Below are 22560 nucleotides of genomic sequence, written 5' to 3'. Positions count from 1 at the left end.
GCCCCACACTTAAGTTGATCTTTGAACATAACATTTGATGTTGATATTTCAAGAATATAACTGTTGAAAGAAAAGTGAATTGTTGACTTATATACTTAACTGATTTTCTTTGGTGAAACTTTTTTTTTTAAAAAAATCCTCTAGTTTATAATTCCAATTTTTCTCCAGTCAGATGAGGCACCATTTTCCCTGTTTTCATTTCTCCATCAAGGAGCCTCGTTGTGAGGTAATTTTTTTGGAACATCCACCAGTTTGAGCTTTTTCTGTATTTTGGGCTTTATTTATTTCTTCCTTTGTCACAAGCTGCCACTCGGTCTTTCCAATTATTCTTGAGGCAACCAGAGCCATGGATGTGAGAAGGGCAGTTGTTGTATATTGAACTAAAGATATATAAAAACCGACAGAATTCTCCATTTTCCTGACAGGAAAAAAATTCTTCTCTCAGGAGACGCTGCCATCTTTCTCTGACAGATAACCAATGATAAATCCCTTCCCTCCTCCTCTCATGCCCATCATCCCTGTCCTTCCCCTCAGATGAGCTCCTCTTTCCCGCCCTTTCAGGGGAATCCTGTCACATTCCGAATAGACTCCTCCAGGGTCACCAGATGCTTCCCCATTGGTCCACAGAAGAGCGAACGTCACAGCTGGCTTTCCAGAGGAGGCGTGGCGTCACAAATGCCTGCCGCTCTTGGATGCCGCACTCACTCTCCTTAACCCCTGGAGCTCCGCGGGAGGCGAAAGAGGCTGCGGGACTCTTGCGGAGCGGAGGAGAGATTCACACGTATCTTAGGTGAGGAGGATCTCTTTCCCGTGCAAAGGGAGGCGGAGGAGGGGGAGACCCGGGCCTGGCCCTCCTCTGGGTCCAATCCCGGGTCCCATGTTCCCCAGCCGCCCTCTCCGTGCAGGAGGGAAGCGGAGCTCCAGAACAGCAGTAGCAGAAGAAGAACCGGGGATCCCAGGAAGGCGGCGGGGATCCGGGTGTCCCTTCCCGCCCCGCGTCCGGGGAAGAAGAGCGCGAGTTGGGGGAGGGGAGAGTCGGTCTGGTGGAGGTCCAGCAGGAGAGGAGAAAAGCTGAGCGAGGAGACAGTATTGTGCGAACCTGCCTGCGTGTCAGGGGAGACACGGATCTCCAAAGGCCACCCAGAAGAAGGGAAAGGGGACATCTTCAGACCACTGTCGTTTCCTGGCCTTTGAGAATAGAAATAAAAATTGTATTTATTGGCTTTTGCGAGTCATTAATGGAAGTCATCCATTGTGTTTTGCGCCACAAACACAAGCAGACACATAATCAGACAACTCATTTGCTCAATGCCACTTCTGTATCAGAAAAATATATCTTCCCATGTTGCGTGAGGGCTGTTCAATGGTTTAAATTCTCCATTTTCTAATTCTTGGAATTTATTTTCTTTTTCTTCTTAGATAAATAAAGTGGAAGTCATCCAGCATTCTCTCCTGGGCAAAGAGGGCTGAAGCACCTTCTTTGGCCAGTTCGGCAATTGCAGGAAGGGTCCTGTGAATGAAAAAGCATTTGGAGAGCCACAAGATTCTTTGAACCCATTTGGAGTTGCATTTCAGAACAGAAAGAATGGAGACAGAACTTTTAGTAAGTGAATCGACTGGAAAAGGCCCTTCAGCTGTTCAGCCTGGGAGCTGTGGGGAAGTGTGGGAAAGAGCTGGGCCGAAGATCCTGGAGGAGGAAACCATCATCCATTCAGAAGTTCAGCCCTGCAATTTCAGGAGCCTCCAATACCAGGTGGCTGAGGGTCCCCGAGGACTTTGCAGCCGACTCCATGACACTTGTAGGCGATGGCTGAGACCAGAAAAGCACACCAAAGCCCAGATGATGGACCTGGTTGTTTTGGAGCAGCTCCTGGCTGTCCTGCCCACAGAGATGGAGAGCTGGGTGAGGGAGTGTGGAGCAAAGACTATCTCCCAGGCAGTGGCCCTGATTGAAGGATTCCTCCTGAGCTAGGCAGAGGAACAGATGGAGTTGGTCAAATTTGAGGTGAGACACTTTCTTCTTGGGAGTCTAGAAGTGTTTTGAAGGAAATAAAGTGTTTGAATTCTTTACCCCCTCCCTTCCAGACTTCTCTGACATTCATACTACATGGAGGTGTTTCACTAATTCTTGTAGGACATTGTTCCAGTCATTACTCTCACCTTCTTGATGGATATTGAGTGCTTTGAGGTTGTGTTCAGAGTACAAAAATTCTCTTCATGTTGTGTGATGTCCATAAATTATTATTCTTCCTCCTATTTCAAGTCCTTTGCTGTGGAGATCAGAGATCCTGAAGGAAGGAGAAATCCATCAAATCTCCTTGAGGATTTGTTGTTCAAGAGGTTATCTCAGGAAGATTCAAGCCAGGACACCTTGGAAGGTAACCGAAGGTCCTTCCATTTCCCAGAGAAATCCCAGCTATCTTACCTTGTCTATGTCTTCTCTTCTGTAGATTATGTCCTTCTATTTTGTTATTAATCCTGAATGTCTTCCTCACAGGGAAACATAGAATGAAGTTTTCTGGTCTTTCTGGCAGAGCTGAAACAGTGGTTGAACCTCCAAATGAAGAAAGTGGGGGATGTAAGCTAGATTTATATTCTCTCTTGCCTTCAGGAATTCAAGCTGGAGTACAGAGCACTCCATTTCTCTATTCCAACCCTCCCCCCCCCAAAAAAAAATCTTTTTTGGGCTGTGTTATTTTCATGTTTCTCAGCAATGTGGAATGGAGAATAGCAGGTTCAAGTTACTCTCAGCAGGTTAGTTTCCTCTGAAGACTGTTGTTGGGACACAATGGTTTGTCATTTCTACCTTCAGATTCTGTTTAGAATTTTTTTAAGGACCACTAATTAACTTCCTCCGCTGGATATTCTTCCTACTATTAGTTTACAAGTGATTTAAAAAAAAATTCCTTCAAGAAATAGGAATAAAGGAATAAACGTGTCACAATGGCAGCAACTGGTAAACAGATCCATGCTTTTTAGCAATAGCACTTAGACTTATATACTGCTTCACAGTTCTTTACAGCCTTCACTAAGCGGTTTACAGGATCAGCACATTGCCACCAACAATCTGGGTCCTCATTTTACCAACCTTGGAAGTATTCAAGGCTGAGTGAACCTGGAATCCGTGAGACTCGAACTGCCGAATTACTGGCAGCCAGCAACGGCAGTAGTAGCTGCTGTACTGCATTCTAACCACTACGCCACCTGGCTCTTTATTATTCTTTGACCTGAAATTGTACAAGGCTAATCAAAAATAACTAAATGGTGACACTGTGACATTACAATTTTTAAAAAGCCTTGTTTGTAACCAGTGATTAAAAAATAAGTACATCAGATTAAAAGATAAAGCAGATGATTAAAAGCCAATGACAGTAGCCAGATGGAAAAGTAAAAATGGTTTTGAAGGAATACATAAAGGCACTTCTGGCAAAGTAATTTCTGGTCCTCTGATTTGTGCCAGGATTTGGACACCAAGCAATCCAGCTCTTGAAAGGCTGAGGAATGCCCTTCCTGGGGAATTTTCTCTGTGTTGTCTTCTGTTTCTCCTGAATCTTGGATTCATATCAAGTACAGCCGTTAGTTAGCAAAGAACTTTGGTTTGGGAATTTGTGAACAATGGAACAAACCACACAAATCCTCCTTGGCCATTTCTATTTTTCCTTTTTTCAGGAGGATCTTGTGTCCTTTGAGGAGGTGGCTGTGTATTTCTCCGAGGAAGAGTGGTCTCAGCTGGATACTGACCAAAAAGTGCTGCATTGGGAAGTCATGCTGGAAAATCATAGGAATGTGGCCACTCTGGGTAAGTGTTTGCTATTCCTAACTAATGTTGAGAGTTAATAGAAGTCCTCCTGAGTTTTTTCTCTGCTGCTATATGATTTTGGTAAGAGAAAATGAATACTAAAGAAAAGACAGTTTGGATATGAAAAAAAGGGAATTCTTTCAAAATTATTTTATGTCTCTCAGGTCTCGGCTGAAATTAACCAACTCTAATTTCCTAAAGGTGCTTTTTCAAAAGGCAACTAGATTTTCTTGGTTTTCTTTGAAGCTGTTTCACTTCTCATCTGAGAAGCTTCTTCAGCTCTGACAGGATGATGGGGAATGGAAGCATTTATATTCCTTGCAGGAAGCTAGTCATTTGCATTCTTTTAGAGAGCCGTTGAGGCCACCAGGATCACCTGAGTAATACAAATGGACGTGGAGCCTTCTTGGAACTATTGAAAGGATTGTGTTCTGGACTGGAGATAGATGATGTCGTAACCCTTCCTCTCTGTCGAGAGACGGCTGTTCAGTTTTGATATAGATGGCCTCTTTGATGCCTCTTTCAAACCAGCGGTCCCCTCTGTCCTAATTATGGACTTCGCTGTCTTCAAGAGTGGACTTTGTCTTTTAAAGACAGATGGACTGCTGACTCTTGTCCTGATGGGTTTGTTTTCCTATGTTGTGCCATGTGTTTATGAAGAGGTGGTTTTGTTTCCCCAATGTACAAATCTGACCCAACTCTAATAAATGTTAGGCTATCTCCTATTATTTCCCTGGATGTTTCCTCTAATTATTGCTTCTGTGAGAGCTAACTCTGGATGAGATTTGAATATGTATGGATAATTGTAGAGAGAGATATTTTCTCAATATTTCCAAAGCTTTTAGAGCTTATGAATATAGAGGATTATAATTTCTATACCATGTCATTGAAAGCATGAAAATGTGCAATATTTAAAGTGAAAGTGCGTCACAATTGTAAGTAAAAGATGGCGGCTAAACCTCCCCCTAGAACTTTTCGGAGTGCTGGAAATTCTCCGGTGCAACAACAATCATTACTGCAGGCGTTGCATTCTCCTGATGTATTGACATCGAAGGATCTTGAAAAACATACCCAGTTAATTTTGGAGTCAATGGGTGTTAAATTTGCACAGATGGAGGAGAAATTGGAGAAATTGGAGCAGAGAATGGAAGAAAGGATGGAGCAGAAACTTAGAGAGATGAAGGTAGACATTTTGTCCTCAGTGCATAAAGTAGCTAAATGTGTGGAGGTGCTGGATGATCAAGTGGAAGACTTGACTCAAAAGAATGCTATATTAGAAGCAAAAGTATTGGAAATTGAAGATTTAAAAGACAAAATGGATAGCGAACAGAGTTTGGCTCAATTTTACCAGATGCAGTTTGCTGTTAGAATTAGAGGCCTAAAAGAGAATATTAAGGAAGATTTAAAGCAGCTGGTTTCTGAGGCTTTTGAGGGGGTATTGAACCATCCAGCATCTGAAATAAAACAAGGCATGGACAAAGTGTTTCGTGTGAATTCCTGGATTGCTAAGCAGAGAAAGTTGCCTAGAGATGTGGTGGTTTATTTTGTAAAAAGGGAAATTAGAGATGAAGTTATACAAGCTGCCTATGATACTAAAGTTGTGATTGCTGGTCAAGAAGTTTTGGTTCTAAAAGAAATTCCTCCAAAGATTTTAAAGAGAAGGAAGGACTTTATATTTCTTGTGCAAGAGCTCAAGCAAAGAGATATAAGGTTCAGATGGGAGATCCCAGCTGGGTTGAGCTTCATGTATGATGGCAAAAGGTACTGTTTGGGTACTGTGAAGCAAGCGCATGATTTTTACAACAATGTTTTAAAAGCAACCCCATCAACACTTCTGGAAGCTGCAGAGGGATCTGGAGAAGGAGAACATCAAGAGGATGAAGATGGACAGATAGACGAGAAGGGTACAGGAGGAGATCAAGCTGCAACTCTTTTGGATGATCCTAGAGAACAGAGGGTGACGCGTGCTGCCTTAAAACGCTCAAAAAAGATTAAAAAATAAGACCAGTAGAAATCTATGGAACTTCCACAATATACTTATAGTCAAGTGGTAGCTGTGTTTTTAAGAGTTTTGGGATGATATCTATGGTAACAGAATGTTCAATTTGGAATTAATGGACAATTTACTACAGAGGAAGAGGAAGAAAATTTTGTGGGTTAATGCGGGTTAATTTGTGTAAGAACCATCTATTATAGCCTATTTTGGCTAGAGAGGTTAATAGGGATAGGTGCTTGTGATGTGTAAGTGAGAATATGTCTAGGTAATAGTGAATTGTGGAAGAACATAGATGGGAATGATGCTAGTTTTCTTTTATTTTAGTTCTTTATACATATTTAGTATTGTTAAGGATTGGTTTACTCTATATAAGCTAGAGAGTGATGGATTTTAGAGTTTATAATTGTTAGTATATGATTGTTTATGATTGCTTTTTAGATATATACCTTGTATTTTGCTCTGGGAAGTCGGGGGGGGGGGGGGGGAGGGGGGGAGGAGGGGAAGTAGAGGGGTGGGAGGCAGGGGAGGGAGGAGGGAGAGGGGGAGGGGGGGAGATAGGGGGGAGGTAGGGAGGGGAGGAGGGAGGGGGAAGGGGGGTTTTTCAAAGGAAAATTGTATTTTAAAACTTTTCAATAAAAAAAAAAAAAAAAAAAAAAAAAGAAAATGTGCAATATTTTGGAATTTTACAAAAATTAAGAAGAAAATTCATATGACTTCTTACAATTTGATGTTTTTCACTAACCATTTTTCTTTTCCTTTGAAGCTAATAATGGACAGCAGTATCAAGATTCCTATGAATTGTTCCAAGTGATCACTGCTGGAAATGGAAAGGAAAAGTCTGCAATTCGAAAGAAACTAGAAAGACATGAAAGAAACCAGTTAAATAATTGGAATCAGGAAAGTTTGTCTTCCATTGATGCTTCGATGCAAGACTTTCTTGCCCAGCAAGGGAAAATAATGAAATCTGTTAGAAAAAGCATGAAACTAATCAAAGCTAAATTACATGTCGATGAACACTATCCAATCCAAAAGAAACAAGATGATGTAAACAGACACAATGGAAACAGTTACAATAGGTTTTTCAATCTTCCTCTTGGAAATAGGTCCCTTATATCTCAAAAAGGAATCCACATAGAAGAGAAGCCTTATGAATGTGTGGAATGTGGAAAAGGCTTCAGAACAAGCAGTCAACTTACTTTCCATAAAATGATCCACGCAGGACAGAAGCCATATAAATATATGAAATGTGGAAATAGCTCTTGTACAAATTTTACGGTACATAAAATGACTCACACAATGAAGAAACCATATAAATGCATGGACTGTGGAAAGGGATTTAGGTCGAAAGGTGGTCTTTTTTACCATAAAAATATCCACACGGGAGAAACCACATAAATGCATGGAGTGTGGAAAGACCTTTGTTCACAGGAGTAAACTTGTGATTCATAAAAGGATCCATACAGGGGAGAAGCCACATAGTTGCAAGGAAGGTGGAAAATGGATCAGAAGAAAATGTTCCCTTATTCTCCATGAAATGATCCATACCAGACCAAAGGCCTTTAAATGTGTGCAATGTGGAAATAGCTTTCGGAGGAATTGTGATCTTACCATCCATAAAAGGATCCATACAGGGGAGAAGCCATATAAATGCATGGAGTGTGGAAAGACCTTTGCTCAGACCGGTGGTCTTATTTCCCATAAAAGGATTCACACAGGGGAGAAGCCCTATAAATGCATGGAGTGTGGAAAGACCTTTGCTCAGAGCAACAGTCTTACTTCCCATAGAAGGATCCACACTGGGGAAAAACCATATAAATGCATGGAGTGTGAAAAGACCTTTACTCATAGAAGTCAACTTACTAATCATAATAGGAACCACACAGGGGAGAAGCCACATAGTTGCAAAGAAGGCAGAAAGTGGATCAGAAGAAAATGTTCCCTTATTCTCCATGAAATGATACACACAAGGAAGAAGGCATTTAAATGTGTGCAATGTGGAAAGAGCTTTTGGAGGAATTGTGATCTTAGCATCCATAAAAGGATCCACAAAGATGAGAAACCATATAAATGCATGGAGTGTGGAAAGTCCTTTGCTCAGAAAAGTATTTTTACTTCACATAAAAGGATCCACACAGGAGAGAAACCGTATAAATGCAGAGTGTGGGAAAGCCTTTGCTCAGAGAAGTAAACTTGCGATCCATAAAAGGACACATACAGGGGAGAAGGCCTATAAATGTATGGAGTGTGGAAAGAGCTTCTCTTATAGTAATTCTCTTACTTCCCATTACTGGATTCACACAGGGGAGAAGCCCTATAAATGCATGGAGTGTGGAAAGAGCTTTGTTCATAGAAGTCAACTTACTAAACATAATAGGATCCATACAGGGGAGAAACCATATAGACGCATGGAGTGTGGAAAGACCTTTTCTCAGAGCTACAATCTTACTTCCCATAAAAGGATCCACACTGGGGAGAAGCCATATAAATGCATGGAGTGTGGAAAGACCTTTGCTCATAGCTGTAGTCTTATTTCTCATAAAAGCATCCACACAGGTGAAAAGCCATATAGTTGCAAGGAGTGTGGAAAGTGGCTCAAAACAAAATGTTCCCTTATCACAATGAAATGATCCACACAAACCAGAAAGCATTTATATGTGTGCAATGTGGAAAGAGCTTTCGGAGAAATTGTGATCTTACAGTCCATAAAAGGATCCATACAGGGGAGAAGCCCTATAAATGCATGGAGTGTGGAAAGAGCTTCAGTCGGAATGATTGTCTTACTTCCCATAAAAGGATCCACACAGGAGATGCCTTGTAAAAGTATGGAATGTGGAAAGGGTTTCTACAAAAATAGATCACTTAAGTTACATAAAAAGATCTACAAGCCTTATAAAAGCATGGAGTGTGGAAAGACCTTTACTCCGACCAGTTATCTTAGTTCCCATACAAGAATCCACATGGGAGGTGTAGAAATGTGTGGAGTGTGAAAGAGCATCAGTCATAATAGTTCCTATAAAAGAATCCATACAGAACAGAAATTATATAAATATGAGCAGCTTGAAAGAGGGTCAGGAGGAGTAATGATGTAATTTTTCAATAAAATATTTGGGTGAGAATCCATGTAGACTTTCTTGGTGCATTTCCTATTGGTGTGTAATGATCTAGGGAAGGTAAAATAAATGGGCCAAACCTTCACAAGATGCAGCCTGAGAGATGAAGACTAATGAAAAGAAAAAACAATTAGCACATGTTTTATTTATGAACCCCAGATTTTTGAAGGTAGAGTCATTTGAAAATATGAACAATAGACAAATACATGGATGAATAGATAGATAGATAGATGGAGGTACCTTGGAGGTCTTCTAGTCCAGTCTTCTGCTCAAGCAGGAAACCCTATACCACTTCAGACAAGTGGCTGTCCAGTCTTCTTAAAGACGTCCAGTGATAAAGCACCCATGTCTGAAAGCAAGCTGATCCCCTGGTTAATTGTCCTCACTGTTAGGAAGTTTCTCCTCAATTCCAAACCAAAGCCGTTCTTCATATGTTTTAGTCTCCAGGGCTTTGATTATCTTAGTTGCTCTTCTCTGATTTTTTCCTAAAGTCTCAATATCTTTTTTGTAGCATGGTGACCAAAACTGGATGCAGTATTCCAGGAGTGGCCTTACTAAGGCTTTATAAAGCGGTACTAATACTTCACGTGATTTTGATTCTATGCCTGTTTATACAAGTTTTTTTGGTTGCCGCTGCACACTGCTGACTTACCTTTAAGTGATCGTCCACTAGGTGTCCAAGGTCTCTCAGTTACTGTTTTTGAGCCAGGTTTCGCCTAATCTGCATTTGTACCTTTGGTTTTTCCTGCCCAGGTGTAAAACCTTGCTTTTCTCCACATTAGATTTCATTTTGTTATAGAGCCCGTTGTTCAAGTGTCGATTCTTTTGGATCCTGAGCTTGTCTTTTGGAGACTAGAATAGAATACAGAATAGAGCTAGTAGGAACCTTTGAAGTCTTCTAGTCCAGCCCCTGCTCAAGCAGAAGAACCTATACAGTTTCAGACAGGTGAATGTCCAGTCTCCTCTTAAAAATCTCCAGTGATGGAGTGCCCATGATTTCTAGATGTGAGCTGTTCCACTGGCTGCTTGTCACCACTGTCAGGAAGTTTTTCCTTAATTCCAGGTTGCTTCTCTCATCAGTTTCCAACCATTGCTTCTTGTCTTTCCCTTTGGTGCTTTGGTGACCCCCTCTTCTTTGTGGCAGCCACTCAAATACTGGAATAGTGCTATTATATCTCCCATATTTCTTCTTTTCTTTAGACTAGCCAAACCCAAGTCCCGCAGCCGTTCTTCATATGTTTTAGTCTCCAGGCCTTTGATCATCTTAGTTGCTCTTCTCTGTATTTTTTCTAAACTCTCATAATCTTTTTTGTGATATGGTGACCAAAGTTGGCTGCAGTATTCCAGGTGTGGTTTTACTAGGGCTTTATAAAGAGGTAATATTACTTCCTGTGATCTTGGTTCAATCCCTCTGTTTATACAACCCAGGATGAAAAGGCATTTGGAGCCATATAACTGGTTCAAGTTGCTCTCAGCAGGTTTCTTCTGTAGACTATTGTCATTTCTACCTTTAGATTCTGCTTAGGAATTTTTTTAAAAGACCAGTTTTTTTAAAGACCACTAGTTAACTTCTTCCGCTGGGTACTCTTCCTACTATTAGTTTACAATAAGTAATTTTTAAAAAAATTCAAGAAGTAGGAATGAAGGAATCCATGTGTACCAATAATCGATAAAAATAGACAGACAAATGGAGATATAGATAGACAGACCGACAGAAAGAAAGAAAGAAAGAAAGAAAGAAAGAAAGAAAGAAAGAAAGAAAGAAAGAAAGAAAGAAAGATGGATGATAATCTTTGCCAGTCTCGCCTTTGTAAGGCTACACAGGCTCAGTGCACAAGAGGCGCAAAGGAATACTTAGGCCGAAAAATTTTCAAAAAGTGAGCAGTGAGGTAAATCTTCCCTCAGAAGATGTGGGTGAAATGAGGGCCGGAATGGCTTCCCTCCAGCGGGAGAGAAAGAGGGAATTCTGGGAATAAATAAATAAATTGGGGAGGCGGGGAGAATAAAGCTCCTCCAATCAGCCACCTACAATCTCCCGGGCATTCCTTGTGGGGGCGAAAATCACGTTTATTCCCTCCGAGTCACTCCCGCCCTCTGGGGCAAGTCCTGTGAATTTACGCAGAATCCTCCAGGTGGCGCGTTCGGCTAGGAAACAGCAGACGCTTCCCCATTGGGCCACTGGAAGGCGAAGTTTACGGCTGGCTTTCCAGAGAAGGCTGCGGAGGAAGTGACGTCACTGGGACACCACCCTCGCTCGCCTTAATCCTATGAGCGCGGGAGGCGAAGAGTGGGGGGGGGAGATTCACAAGTGCCTTAGGTGGGGACTGGGCTTCTTCCCGTGCAAAGGTAGGGTGAGGAAGGGGAGACCCGGGCCCGCCCTCCTCCGGGTCCAATCCCGGGTCCCATGTTCCCCAGCCGCCTTCTCGCAGAGCTTCATCAGGAACAAAGAGCTAGAGATCGCACTAAGGCAGCGGCCCCTCCAGCTGCCTCTTTCCCGGCCCTGCTCGGGGGAGGGGAGGGACCCCAGCCTTGTGCTCGGCTGTTGGCACTCTGGACAGAGTATTCACAGCTTCTGGAGGCAGGTTGTTCCACTGAAAGTTAATTGTTCTGTCAGAAAATTTCTCCTTAGTTCTAGATTGCTTCCCTACCTTGATCAGTTTCCATCCGTTGCTTCTTGTCCTGCCTTCAGGTGGTTAAATTATAGTCTCTAATTCTTGGTATTTCGTTTTTGTTTTCCAGCTCAGATAACACAAACTCGAAGCGATTTGCAGTTTTTGCAGGCCAACATTTTCTCATGGGCAAAGAGGGCGGAAAAACCTGCTGTGGTCAGTCCTGCAGGAACAGAAACCATCCTATGAATAAAAAGGTGTTTGGAGATACACAAGATTCCTGGAACACATTTGGAGTTGCTCTACAGAACAGTGACGGAATGGAGACACAGCCTTTAATAAATGAGGGAACCAGAAATGGCTCTTCAGCTGTTCAGCCTGGGAACTGTGGGAGGCTCGGGGCAAGAACTGGTCAGAAAAACCTGGAGGACGAAACCATCATCCATTCAGAAGTTCAGCCCTGGAACTTCAGGAGCCTCCAATACCAGGAAGCTGATGGTCCCCGAAGACTTTGCAGCCAGCTCCATGACACTTGTAGGCGATGGCTGCGACCAGAAAAGCACACCAAAGCGCAGATGCTGGACCTGGTTGTTCTGGAGCAGCTCCTGGCTGTCCTGCCCCCAGAGTTGGAGAGCTGGGTGAGGGAGTGTGGAGCAGAGACAAGCTCCCAGGCGGTGGCCCTTGCAGAAGGCTTCCTCCTGAGCCAGGTGGAGGAACAGAAGGAGCAAATCGAGTTGCAGGTGAGAGACCTTGGGACTCCAGGATGGTTTTAGGGAGCAAAGAATGGGTTCGAATACTTCAGCTGTCGCTACCGGCTTCTGAGCCAGGCAGAGAAGCAGAAGGAGCAGGTTGAGTTGGAGGTGAGAGACTTTCTCAGGAGTCTAGAAGGGCTTTGAAGGGAAGGGGGTGACTTCTTCACAACCTCCCTTCCAGAATTTTCTGGCTTTATTACCACTACTTGGAGGTGTGACGTTTGTGAATTATGCTTCTTTTCTCCTTCCTCCTATTTCAAGTCCTTCACTGTGGAGATCAAAGATCCTGAAGGAAGGAGGAATCCATCAAATCTCCCTGAGGATTTGTTGTTCAAGAGGGTACTTCAGGAAGATTCAAGCCAGGACACCATGGAAGGTAATCGAAGGTCCTTCGATTCCCCAGAGAGATCCCAGCTATCTTACCTTATCTATGTCTTCTCTTCTGTTGAATATGTCCTTCTATTTTGTTAATAATTATGAATGTCTTCCTCACAGGGAAACAGAGAATGGAGTTTTCTGTTCTTTCTGGTGGAGCTGAAACAGTGGTTGAACCTCCAAATGAAGTAAGTGGGGGACGTAAGCGAGATTTGTATTCTCTCTTGCCTTCAGGAAGTCGAGATGGCGTACAGAGCACACTATTCACCTACCCTTCCTCCCCACCTCCCCTCTTGTTTGGGCTTTCTTATTTTCAAGTTTCTGAATGATGGAATAAATGCATCACAGTGGCAGCAACTGTTAAAAAGATCCATGCTTTTTATTATCCTTTGGTCTGGAATTGTACAAGGGTAATCAAAAATAACTAAAGTTACCATTTTTAAAATGTCTTGTTTGTAACCATTGATTAAAGTATGTTCATCAGATTAGAAGATAATGCAGAATATTAAAATCCAATGATAGTGGCCAGATGGCAAAATCTATAAGTAAAAATGGTTTTGAAGGAGCCCATAATCAAGGCAGTTTTGGCTTGCAAAGTAATTTCTGATCCACTCATTTGTGGCAGTATTTAGACACCAAACAACTCAGTTCTTCAAAGGTTGAGGAATGCCCTTCCTAGGGAATTTTCTTTGTTTTGTCTTATCCCATCTCCTCATAAACCTTGGATTCATATCAAGCACGCCATTTAAGTTAGCAAATAGCTTTGCTTTGGGAATTTGTGAATAATGGAACAAACCACGCAAATCCGCTTTGGTTTTTTTCCTCTTTTTCCTTGTTCAGGAGGGTCTTGTGTCCTTTGAGGAGGTGGCTGTGTATTTCTCTGAGGAGGAGTGGTCTCAGCTGGATCCTGACCAAAAGGCCCTGCATTGGGAAGTTATGCTGGAAAATCACAGGAATGTGGCCTCTCTGGGTAAGGATTTGCTACTTTCCAATAGGGTGCTCACAAAAACATTCTTCACCTAGATGCCATCAGTCTCAGACCAGATGTGATATCAGATAGAGAAGGAAAACATCTGGTCTTCTGCTCCAAGACAGAACGAGGTTTGGGTATTGGGCTGTGAACAAAGAGATGGAGTCAGTGTGATCTGATAATAGCATTTTAAGAGGAAACAAATCAGAATGACCAGAGTATTTAATAAAATAAATAATTTTATTTCCATTTAATTTAAATGGAAATATTAACTCCTGCTCCTGCATGGAGGGGACAGTAGAGCATAACGTGTTCCAACAATTCAGTTATCCTACCACCGCATGGATACAATATTTGTTCAAAGGGGATTTGGGGGGGTATCTTTCTTCAGTAACAGCTGTTGGAAGGGCAGTGAATCTGGCTAAAGAAAGGGCCCTTCTGAATTTTGGGATTGTTATGCGACTGAGATATCTGGCTGGTTGGAGAGGATGTGCAGAATGGGTCAAGATGGTGTTTCTTGAGTCTAAGTAGTCAATTTGCAACTCTAAATAGCCCACTGTCTAACCTCAGTTAGTACAGCTTCATAGCTCATCAAAGTGGTGGTTGGCTATGAATAGCCATAGAGGTGTAATTGGCATGTGTTGCCTGGCTTCTTGAGTACCAGAAGTTGTCGGTCATCTGTGGAGGAGTCAAACTGACTGGAAAGGAGAAAAAATTTTAGTAGTGGAAAAGATGTAAAAGCAGGCAGAGGTTTCGATTTTGAGAAGGCCAACTTTATGGCTAAGTACTGTGTTCAAAACACAAGGTGTTAATAAAAAAATGGTTCTCAGAAATTTGGACTGAACTTTTTCTAAGGAAAGCCTAAGGACAGTGACCAAGAATTTTGAAGAATTTGGCAAACAGCTGATTGTCATTGGGGTGTAATCTGATATGAGCAGTGAGAAAGCATAGTTGAAGAGCATTGATAATAATTTCTACTTTTCCCCAGATTTCAACAATGCATGGTCGAGGGATATGAGGAGGTACATTCAAATTAATGGAAACCAATTTCTCTCCAGAAAAGTTCAAAGTAACTGTGCAAAGTTCTCAAGTGGGTCTGTTGATAGAATCTTTCTATTTAAAGTGGTTGCAATATGGATGCTAAGACCTTCACCACGTTTACCTCTTCCAATGTCAGGAACTGCTGAGAGAGATAATGACTTACATCCCTCAATAAAGAGGTTGTTTGTTGACCATGTCTCATGGAACATAAGAATGTTGAATTGAGAGATATCACTTATAAAGGCAGAGTCTCTTTTTGGGTATCTATTCAGCAATGTTCCAGAAAAACAAGGACAGTATTCTAATGGGGGACTTCCTTGCTTGTTGACTGAGGGGGTAGCTGGCGGTGTGTTGAGGGGTATGACTGGCTGATATGACCCATGTAGTCACACTTGGGTTGAAATGAAATCCAAAATCCCTTCAGTGTCTAGGAAGACATACTGCTATATGGAGTCAAATAACTTTGGTGTTTGTTTATACTTAATGTGGTGGACATTTTGAGCTTGTTGTTTTGTTTCGGTATGACTTGGTGTGGGGATTGATTCTACCCCTGGCGGTGGTGTCTTTTCCACGTCAGAGGCTGCCACTGTTGTAATTTCATATGATACATGGGGCAAAAATTTGCCTCGGAGGTTAAAATGTATGGCAGTTATTTGATGTGTTGTCACAAAGGTCCATGTTATATTACTGGAGCAGACCACTTGCCTGGCTCAGATGGTGGTTCCCATGTCTTTAAGTGGTTAGAGCAGCATTTGGTTTATTATTCTTGGACGTTTCTGCATGTTACGGTTTTTTAACGGGGCAGGATGGAGGGATTTGAATCTGCTCCAGGGGAACCTATATTGAGGATATGGGGATCTGGATTCCCTTGGTCAGAGGAATGGACTGCCATTGAATGTGCTGGCAGCTTTTTTGGGTGGTTAGTGAAATCAGGTCAATTGAAGCTCTGGCTGCTTTATGTGTGGCCACTAAAGTTTCTCTTAAGCTGTCCAGTGTTTGGATAATATCAGCTTTTTGCAAGTCTGGCAGGGCACTGAAAGAGTTAATCAGATTTTTTTTCCCCCAGAGGTTGTCTGTGCAGTGTCTTGTTCTAGAAAGATCACTTTTTGCCTGCACAGTCATCTCTTGGGAGCTGAGTTAATAAGGTGACTAAAATCTAAAATCGGATAGTCATGTTTCTTCTTTAAAGTGGCAGTAGATATGGGCCAGATTGGCTTAGGAGAGTAGGCTGAGTTCTTCTGAGCAAAATGCTCAGAGTAGAAAGATGGAAAAGTTATAAAGAAAAGGCCTCATTTTGAACAATATTGTAGGAATTTTAGGCTACTTAAATGTGAGTAGAATTTTGTCTCCATCTCTGTTAGAGGGAAGGCACTCTGCTGCTTCTTGCAGCGTAGTAACTGGTTAGAGGTAAGAAAATTGCTCTTTTTGTTCCTTGTTGACCTTGGTAAGCTTTGTTGTTCAGTATTTCTGAGGTGATTTGTATGGACTGTAAATGATATTTATGTTTTGGAAATCTCTGTCTCTTGGTTAAGTGTCCACTAGAAGCTTGTTTTTCTTCCTTTCCCATGAAAGAGGACCGTTTGTGGTGTCAGTAGACTCTGTCTAGTTATGTTAGTTATGTTTATTAGGTCAATATTCTCACCCTCATTCTGTGTGGCTGCAGAGCAGATTGCAGCCGTATTTTCCAAGAGTTCTCTTCCATTGAAGAGGAGAGATTTATGAACTGTTGACTTTCGAACTCTGCTTGTAAATCTTACTCTAAAGCATCATATCCAGCAATGAGAATTGTGGGAGAAGAGATATTTACAGGGGCTGTCTGTCTGCTCATTAGGTAACTGTCAACTTTCAACTATTTTGTGTGTTTGGAATTGCCTTGTATTGCCGGCATGTGTTGATTCTTCTTCCCATGTTCTCAGCTTTTTCCCAGCTCTTTCTGAATGTTGGCTCTCCGATAGACAGCAGGGGGGATGGTATTTCGTTCATTCCGCCGGGGCCTGAAGACTTGGCTCTGCGAGCTCTCTGGCCCAGGCTGAGGATTAATTTATTTTAATTGGGGGTTTTATTATACAGGGATAAATTTAATCTTTTTTAAACTTGGTTTTTAACTTTTGTATTTTTGGTTTTTAATTACCCTGTAAACCGCCCTGAGTCCTCCGGGAAAGGGCGGTATAGAAATGTAATAAAATAAATAAATAAATAAATATTTAAAACAAAGGATTCCAAGTACACTCATAAAAGTATACACCTTTAGATGCTGCCTTTTCTCCATCTTGTAGTAAAATAAAAAAAATTGCAGTACAAATCTAATGTAAATATAAATCAAGTCTGGTCAATTTCACTACCAAACAGAAGGCACCATTGATTTCCATGCTGCAATAAATGTAAGTGTTACATAAGTCTGAAGTAAAGCAATAAGAAAAGGGAAAAAGTTCACAGTCCAACAATATGGTATAAAATAAATCAATGTTCTATTAGACAATTTGTTAAAGATGTAAGTCAAAGGGGGAGAAAAAGTTTAAAACACGCTATTTAAAACCTTGGCATCCCTAAACAAAAAACACTGACAGAAAAAATTGGAGGCCCAACCCTCACTCTTCCCGAGAATCACAATTGTCCAGATTGCTCTTCCCAGGCAAGTACATGGTCATCCAAGAGTTGTCTTGGGTGCTTTCCTATCTATCCTAGGAACGACTGTCGTTTCTTCATGCTCTTGGCTTAGTGACTTCCTTTTTATTTCTGTCCTAAACCTTGGGATTAGGGGGTAAATCAATGATAGTGAACGTATCACACACATGTGAAAGAGGACATTCCATGAAGTTGGGGAGTACACGGCATCATTCGCCAAAACCTGACACGTACTATTTTCCAAAGAAGAATGAGGTGGGCTCTCTTACACTAACTGAAAGTCACGCGAAGAAAATACGTTCTTGTGTGGCCTTTGGCAGCCTCCCAAAATTGTGAGAGAACAGGACTACCTTTCATGCAGCCTTGGAGGCTGCCGAATCCATGAAAGAGCATCCTCTGAAGCCAGTTAAAAAAACAAAGGCTGCCTGCAATATGACTCTGTGCGGCCTTGGGTAGTCCACACAGGCCTGTCAACAAAGTAAAGCAAGGTGCAGCAGATCCGAAGGAGCTCTGGGCTATGGTATAATCACTGGTTGTTTGAGGGGAAGTGTTGGTGCTAGGGGTGAAGTTGAAGCACAGGCCTCTACTTCAATCCCAGTTTTGTGCAGCTGCTGAGTACCGCCTGTTCATGGTGGCCTAGAGCAGAATCCCCCAACCTTTCAGGGTTGGCGGCATGGAGCAGGGGGGAGGGGGGGGAGAAGGGATGGCTGTGTGTGTGGGGTAGACAAAACATGCATGTGAACACCCTTTGCTCGCGCATGTGGGGCCTTGAATGCCTACAACACTCAGTGACGCTCACGTGAGTGGGGCCGTGGAACGCCTGCGACAACATGTTCACGGAAGGGCTTGGCGACCCCTGGGCTAGATGGAAAAGAGATAAGAGTATTTCTGTTTTTATGGAAGGAGATGTATGTTACGCCAGTACAATCAAGTTAGGCATTTTGGACAAACCAGGCCCATATGTTTGACCACCCTTTGGTTAATGTTGTTTTTCCATTGCAAAGATGTTAATGTTGTTTTTCCATTGTAGAGAGTTAATAGAAGTACTCCTGGTTTTTTTTCTCTGCGGCTAGGTGATTTTGGCAAGAGAAAATGAGTAGTAAAGAGAAGGCAGTTTGGATAGAAAAAAAGAGGACTTGTTTCAAAATTGTTTTAGCTCTCACAGGTCTCTGATGAAATTAACCCAGTATAATAAATTTTAGGCTATGTCCTATTACCTCTCTGGATGTTTCCTCTGATTATTGCTTAAGTGTGAGCTGAGTCTGAATAAAATTGGAATACATATGGATAATTGTAGAGAAAGAGATATTTTCTAGATATTTCCAAAGCTTTTATGGCTTATGAGTATAGAAATTATAATTATATAATTGTAATTATAATTTCTACACTATATCATTGTAAGCATGCAAACATGCAATATATTGGAATTTCACAAAAGTTAAGATCACTTCCTACAGTTTGATGTTTTTTCACTAGCCATTTTTCTTTTCCTTTGAAGGTGATAATGGGCAAGAGAATGAAGATTCCTGTGAACTGTGCCAAGTGATCAATGCTGGTGATGGAATGCAGAAGTTTGCAATTCAGAAAAAAGGAGAAAGACTTGAAAGAAACCAGCTTAATAATTGGAATCAGGAAAGCTCATCTATTGATGCTTCAATGCAAGACTTTTTTGCCCAACAAGCGAATATAAAGAAATATATTAGAAATAGCATGAAACTAATGAAAGCTAAATTACATGTCAATGAACACTATCCAGTCCAAAACAAACAAGATAATGTAGACAGACACAATGGAAAATATTACAATGGGTTTTTCACTCTTCCTCTTGGAGATAAGTCCCTTTTATCTCAAAAAGGGATCCACATAGAAGAGAAGCCTTATGAATGTGTGGAATGTGGAAGAAGCTTCAGAACAAGCAATCAACTTACTTTCCATAAAATGATCCACACAGGACAGAAGCCATATAAATACATGAAATTTGTAAAGACTTTTGCTCACAAGAGTAAATTTACGTTCTATAAAAGGATCTGCACAGGGGAAAAGCAATATAAATATTTGGAGTATGGAAAGACCTTTGCTCAGAGGGGTGGTCTTATTTCCCATAAAAGGATCCACACAGGGGAGAAGCCATTTAAATGCATGGAGTGTGGAAAGATCTTTGCTCATAGCTGTCATCTTAATTACCAAAGCAAGATCCACACGGGGGAGAAGCCATATAAATGCATGGAGTGTGGAAAGACCTTTGCTCACAGACGTATTCTTATTTCCCATAAAAGGTTCCACTCAGGGGAGGATTCATATAATTGCATGGTGTGTGGAAAAACCTTTACTTGTAGAAGTCAACTTACTAATCACAATAAGAGCCACACAGGGGAAAAGCCACAAAGTTGCAAGAAAGGTGGAAAGTGGATCAGAAGAAAATCTTCGCTTATTCTCCACGAAATGATCCACACCAGGCCAAAGTCATTTAAATGTGTGCAATGTGGAAAGGGCTTCCGGACGAATTATCAACTTACCCTCCATAAAAGGATCCACACAGGAGAGAGGCCATATAAATGCTTGGAGTGTGGAAAGACCTTTGCTCAGAGCACTCATCTTAATTCCCATAAGAAGATTCACACAGGGGAGAAGCCTTATAAATGCATGGACTGCGGGAAGGCCTTTGCTACGAGGACTAAACTTACAATTCATAAAAAGATCCACACAGGGGAGAAACCACATAAATGTATGGAGTGTGGGAAGGCCTTTGCTGAGAGGAGTTATCTTAATTCCCATAAAAGTATCCACACAGGGGAGAAACCACATAAATGCATGGAGTGTGGGAAGGCCTTTGCTTATAGAAGCGGACTTACTAAACATAATTGGATTCACACAGGCGAGATGCGATATAAATGCATGGAGTGTGGAAAGAACTTTGCTTATAGAAGTGAACTTACTAAACATAATTGGATCCACACAGGGGAGAAGCCGTATAAATGCTTGGAGTGTGGAAAGAGCTTCACTCGGAGGGGTTATCTGACTTCCCATAAAAGGATTCACACGGGAAATGCCATATAAATGTTTGGAATGTGGAAAGGGTTTCTACAAAACTCGATCACATGTTACGTAAAACAATCCACACAGTAGAAAAGCCTTGTAAAAGTTTTTGTGTGTAATGATTTAGTGAAGGGAAAAAAAATATTGGGCCAAACCCTCACAAGTATAGGTTCTGCTTGAGCAGGGGGCTGGACTAGAAGACCTCCAAGGTCCATTCCAGCTCTATTCTAAGTGGCAGCTTGAAATGACTGGTAAAAAACAACATCAACAAAAAAACAAGCACATGATGTTTTATTTATGAACCCCAGATTTTTGAAGTTACTGTCATTTGAATATGACCAATGTTATTTGTACATGAAGAATGAAAATCTTTTTCTTAACTTTGTTTATTGCAGCTTCCATTTGGGGGTCAAGGCCAACACAATGGAATTGTCTGATCTCACTATGCAATTTCATGGGAGTATGTCCTTTATTGGATTTTTGCAAGTGAGCTCGCTTTTACAAATTGTTTCTTCTCTCTTGATTTTGCTTTCAGTTGGCAGATGTTTAATGTGCTGCTTCACTAGCCAGTAGAGGGAACCTCCTCTATATTACTCAAGGCCACTTCCCATAAATTTACTTTATTTTCCCTATTATTCTAATTGTTTTCCCATCCCTCTCCTCCCTTAATATACACATAGTTTATCAGAGGGCCCTATGGTTTTCTCTTCACAAAAGTTGGAAATTTTGCAGCACGGGTTGCGGTGTCTGAAGCAATATTTCATCAGTGGGAGAGGCAGAGGAAAGGCTTTCTGGGAGAAGTGTGTGAGAGGCAGAGGAAAGGTGTCGTGTAATAGTAATAATTTTATTTATATACCGCCCTTCTCCCGAAGGACTCAGGGCGGTGAACAGGGCAAGCATAAAAAATACAGAGATACAAAAGTTAAAAGGGATTAAATATATGCCCAACTAAAAACAGTAAATACAAATATTAAAATAACAATAAACCCCCCCCATCCCCCATCAGGCCAGGCCGGCTTGTTCAAATAAGAATGTCTTTAGATCGCGACGGAAGGAGCGAAGGTCGGGCGCCATCCGGAGCTCAACCGGTAACCGATTCCATAGCTCCGGGGCGCCCACAGAGAAGGACCTCCCCCTGGGGGCCACCAATCGACATTCTCTGATCGGTGGCACCCTGAGGAGGCCCTCTCTGTGGGAACGCACAGGGCAGAGGGAAGTTGATGCCGGCAGCAGGTGTTCCCTAAGGTACTCCGGACCCATGCCATGTAGGGCCTTAAACACCATTACCAGTAATGACTGCGTGCTGTAAGAGGATGTGCTTGGATGGGGCAAGAGGGGAGAGGCAGCGTGGTAAAAATCAAACATGGCCGGCACAATGGAAACAGGACTGATAACAGCCAGATGCAGCCGGACCGAGCATGGACAGACCTATGACACACTTGTTGTCCAAACTGTCAATTAACACACCGGAGAGACTGCGTGCTGGAACGAAGACATGACATACTGTTGATGCACTCAAGCATGACAGCAAGGTGAATGGTCAGGTGGCGCAGAATGACTGCACGCTGCAAGCCGGACGTGCTTGGGCAGAGCAGGCAGAGAGAGGCAGAGCAGTAAAATCAAAACAGATGTTGGCCAGCACAACAGGCAGGATTGAGGCAGCCAATTGTAGGCAGGTGGGGGATGGACAGACCCATGACACATGCATTGGCCAAATTATTAAATTCTAAAAGGCTATAAAAACAAGCGATCCCAGATCCTGGCTTATACTTTGACAATGTCAGCACATGCTGACAAAAGCTTAGTTTCTAATAAAGTTTTCAGTCTCGGAGATCAGCATTTTTTGTAATTTTTACTATATAAAAAGTGATGGAACACCCACGATTTCTGGGGGTAAGCTGTTCCACTGGTTGATTGTCCTCACTATCAGGAAATTTCTCCTTAGTTCCAGGTTGCTTTTCTCTTTGGTCAGTTTCCAACCATTGTTTCTTGTCCTTCCATCTGGTGTTTTAATGAACAACCTGACCCCTTCTGCCTTGTGGCAGCTCCTCAGATACTGGAACACTGCTATCATGTCTCCCCTATTCTTTTCCTTAGACTAGCCAGACCCAAGTCTCATAGCCGTTCTTCGTATGTTTTAGTCTCCAGGAGCATCCCCTTTGCAAAGGAGTACAAATAAATTACTGTTGTTTTCTCTTGGAAGTTTTGGCTTGTCATTTTTATTTCAACCAGACAATGAATCCCACA

At 42.0% G+C, this 22560-nt stretch overlaps 2 protein-coding genes across 3 annotated transcripts in view; both read left to right on the top strand.

The window, feature by feature from the left end:
• Positions 1 to 2410, top strand: part of LOC308661268 (zinc finger protein 215-like) — an 8410-nt gene extending 6000 nt beyond the window's left edge. The window contains exons 6-8 of the transcript XR_014024935.1: positions 562 to 790; positions 1420 to 2005; positions 2264 to 2410. The gene's annotated coding sequence lies outside the window, so the exon portion shown is untranslated. The remainder of the gene's footprint in view (positions 1 to 561; positions 791 to 1419; positions 2006 to 2263) is intronic.
• LOC308661266 (uncharacterized protein) lies at positions 2059 to 22560 on the top strand. Of its 2 annotated transcripts, XM_081316175.1 has the most exons (9): positions 2059 to 2378; positions 2498 to 2578; positions 3670 to 3799; positions 11645 to 12254; positions 12528 to 12642; positions 12762 to 12829; positions 13482 to 13611; positions 18776 to 20799; positions 22546 to 22560. In XM_081316175.1, exons 4-8 carry the CDS (start codon positions 11700 to 11702, stop codon positions 20332 to 20334), a joined length of 2427 nt encoding a protein of 808 aa, XP_081172301.1. In that variant the 5' UTR covers positions 2059 to 2378; positions 2498 to 2578; positions 3670 to 3799; positions 11645 to 11699; the 3' UTR covers positions 20335 to 20799; positions 22546 to 22560. The 2 variants fall into 2 exon arrangements, with proteins under 2 accessions (XP_081172301.1, XP_081172302.1); XM_081316176.1 differs by lacking the exons at positions 2059 to 2378; positions 2498 to 2578; positions 3670 to 3799 and adding an exon at positions 11196 to 11251.

The sequence above is a fragment of the Vipera berus genome, assembly GCF_964194415.1.
Source record: "Vipera berus genome assembly, chromosome: 2".
In the NCBI taxonomy this organism is placed as follows: Eukaryota; Metazoa; Chordata; class Lepidosauria; order Squamata; family Viperidae; genus Vipera; species Vipera berus.
This window is presented reverse-complemented; position numbering and strand designations above follow the sequence as displayed.

What these genes read in the sequence shown, in the direction of transcription:
- LOC308661266 (XM_081316175.1), top strand. Translation starts at nt 11,700, where the DNA reads ATGGGCAAAGAGGGCGGAAAAACCTGCTGTGGTCAGTCCTGCAGGAAC. An exon ending in AAGCCAGGACACCATGGAAG is followed by an intron (nt 12,643 to 12,761) that starts GTAATCGAAGGT and finishes TCTTCCTCACAG; the next exon opens with GGAAACAGAGAATGGAGTTT. An exon ending in TGGTTGAACCTCCAAATGAA is followed by an intron (nt 12,830 to 13,481) that starts GTAAGTGGGGGA and finishes TTCCTTGTTCAG; the next exon opens with GAGGGTCTTGTGTCCTTTGA.